General features: G+C 40.6%; 1 protein-coding gene across 1 annotated transcript in view; it reads right to left on the bottom strand.

The window, feature by feature from the left end:
- The window catches only part of LOC101862080, a 21,176-nt gene that overhangs the window by 12,458 nt on the left and 6,218 nt on the right, over positions 1-2,500 (bottom strand). Inside the window, exon 3 of the mRNA XM_005111285.3 lies at positions 1-30. This exon is cut by the window's left edge and continues 18 nt beyond it. Within this exon, the coding sequence (XP_005111342.1) occupies positions 1-30 (30 nt within the window). The remainder of the gene's footprint in view (positions 31-2,500) is intronic.

The following is a 2,500-nucleotide window of genomic DNA, read 5'->3' as shown; positions in this document are numbered from 1 at the left end:
ACCTCCTTCAAAGATGTCTCCGTGAGACGCCTGAAACATACAAAAAGTTGTTTATGGACCTAACACAAAATTATACTTCTTGTACACAGCTGAAACATAAGAAAACTTGTTTGTGGACCTAACACACAGGCCTACTTGTATACGCGTGAAACATAAGAAAACGTGTTTACGGACCTGACACATACTTGTAAACGCCTGAAACATACAAAAACGTGTTTATGGAATAATAATAATAATAATAATAATAATAATAATAATAATAAATGACATTTATATATAGCGCTCAACACTTATTAAAGTATACAGGCTCTGAGCGCTTTACAATACTGTACAGCGTACAAACAACAGTAACATAAAACGTTGTATTCTGACTAAAGAAAATCACTTTAAATATTCATCTTATTAATTTAAAAACAGAAACGACTTCAGATGACATTTGAATAAATCAAAAGATTTGATCTTTCTTAAAGTACTCGGGAAAGCATTTCAGATCTTGGGGCCTTGGTGCACTTGTATACGTCTGAAACAAAAAAACATGTATTGCTCATGGACCTCTAACACATACGTGTATATGTCTGGAACAAAAAAACATTTATTGTTCATGGACCTCTAACACATACTTGTATACGTCTGGAACAAAAGAGCAACTTGGCAAATTGGAAACACATGTCGACTGTGAAAGTCGCAAACCGTGTAAATCTAAAAATAGAAACATCGTTTTTTCGTTGTATTTATCATCACAGTGCCACTACGCTTCTTCTCTTGTGATTTAGGGACACGACAACCAGTAGGAATGTGTGTAACTGTCACATGAGCAGCCCGTGTAGCCCTACTGAATCTGAATATTGATGGTACATACCGTGTAAGTCTGTTACACAATATACAGCCGTCCATGCTGATGAATGTACCCAACTAAAAAGGAGTGCTCAAAGCTTGGGTTCAAGATGTTTGTGCGAGGCATGTCGTCTGAGATACCACGAGACGGCAGAAGAAACAATAGCTTAAAATACACGCGCATTGAAATATGACAACGTGTCAAAAAAGGTGAGTTGTAAAAACCGTCACTGACACCCGCACACATTAAAGAAAGAAAAACAGAGGCATCCGTTTCCAGAAGACAGGCTTCCCAGGAATACCACCGACAGGGCAGCAAAGGAAGGGTTGTTGTTGTTTTTTGTAAGTGTTTTTCGACGCTCGCAACTGCATAAGGTTATATGAGCGCGGGGGACACACAAAACATTTTCAATTGGTAGGGAATTTTGAATTTTGCTCGGGTGACGGCCGAAGCCTACTCTGATCGATTTTAGACCACCAAGGTATCTTTAACGTGCGCAACTTGCACACGGGCCCTCCGAGATTTTTCGCCTTTGTCCGAGAAGGCGCAAAAGGAGGGATCAGAGTGGGAAAATCTGTGTCTATCAGCGCATCTAGTGGGAAACAGTGTACGTCCTGGGGTGTGTGAGTGAGTAGTTCAGAACAGATTGTCCAGACGTATCAGTTACTAAAAAGATATCGGTTTTCTTCTTCTTCTTCTATCCCGTGGTTGGGGCAACCGCTGCATCTGACAACCAGCTCTCGCTATTTTTCTTTGTCGTGTGCTTTCCTCAGATTGTCACCCATCGTCTTTCGTGTCCACTCTGTAATGTTGTCCTCCCATCTCCTTCTCTGCCTTCCTGTCTTTCTCTGTCCTTGTACGGTTCCTTGCAGGATTGTTTTGGCAAGTCCTGTGGATCTTGCGACATGCCCATACCATTTTAATTTTCGTCTCTTCACTGTGGTCAGCAGTAGATCTTCATGTTGCCCCACTGCGCTGGTGATTCTGTTCCTTACCTCAGCATTTGAAATGTGATCTTTGTATGAGATGTCAAGGAGTTTGCGGTAGCATCTCATCTTTGTTGTCTGAATCCTTTTCTCCAGTTCTGCTGTCAGTGTCCACGACTCGCAGACGTATAAAAACATTGAGATAACCAGTGAGCGCATTAGTCTGATTAAAAAATTAAAGAACCTCTCTCTAAAATACCAATGATGCCTTCTCACCTCTGCAGAAAGGAAATGTCAAAATAGTACGGTAAACTTTTTGTACAGGCATAAACTATGTAGATCAATACAAAGAATACTTCAAGCATTGCATTAATGTTGGTACGTTTCCTCTGTCTCGACGGGTACTGAAAAGATAATCCAGGACGATAAGAAATTTATCTTTCATCCAAGAAAGGATAAGTGTGACATTTATTTCTTTGCACAAGACAAGGGCAACTTAGTCGAGGAAAGTACAATGCTCACCGAGAGAAAAAAGAGGCAGCACAAGAGGAAAAAAGAAAGACAAAGAGGTTGCTGCAGACACTGAAGCTGGAAAGGGGGGTCTTTGTCATCTCTATGGATGTGCAACGTATACATCTCGCTCAAATTTTACAAGCTTTGGACCAAACTTACACAACAAAACTCCCAAGTCCACAACTTCAGAATCTTTAACCTTCGCACCCGTGTTGTCATGTGTTTT

This window comes from Aplysia californica, unplaced genomic scaffold (genome assembly GCF_000002075.1).
Source record: "Aplysia californica isolate F4 #8 unplaced genomic scaffold, AplCal3.0 scaffold01036, whole genome shotgun sequence".
NCBI classification, from domain to species: domain Eukaryota; kingdom Metazoa; phylum Mollusca; class Gastropoda; order Aplysiida; family Aplysiidae; genus Aplysia; species Aplysia californica.
Note: the sequence above shows the minus strand (reverse complement) of the source record. Positions and strands in the feature narration are given on the sequence as shown.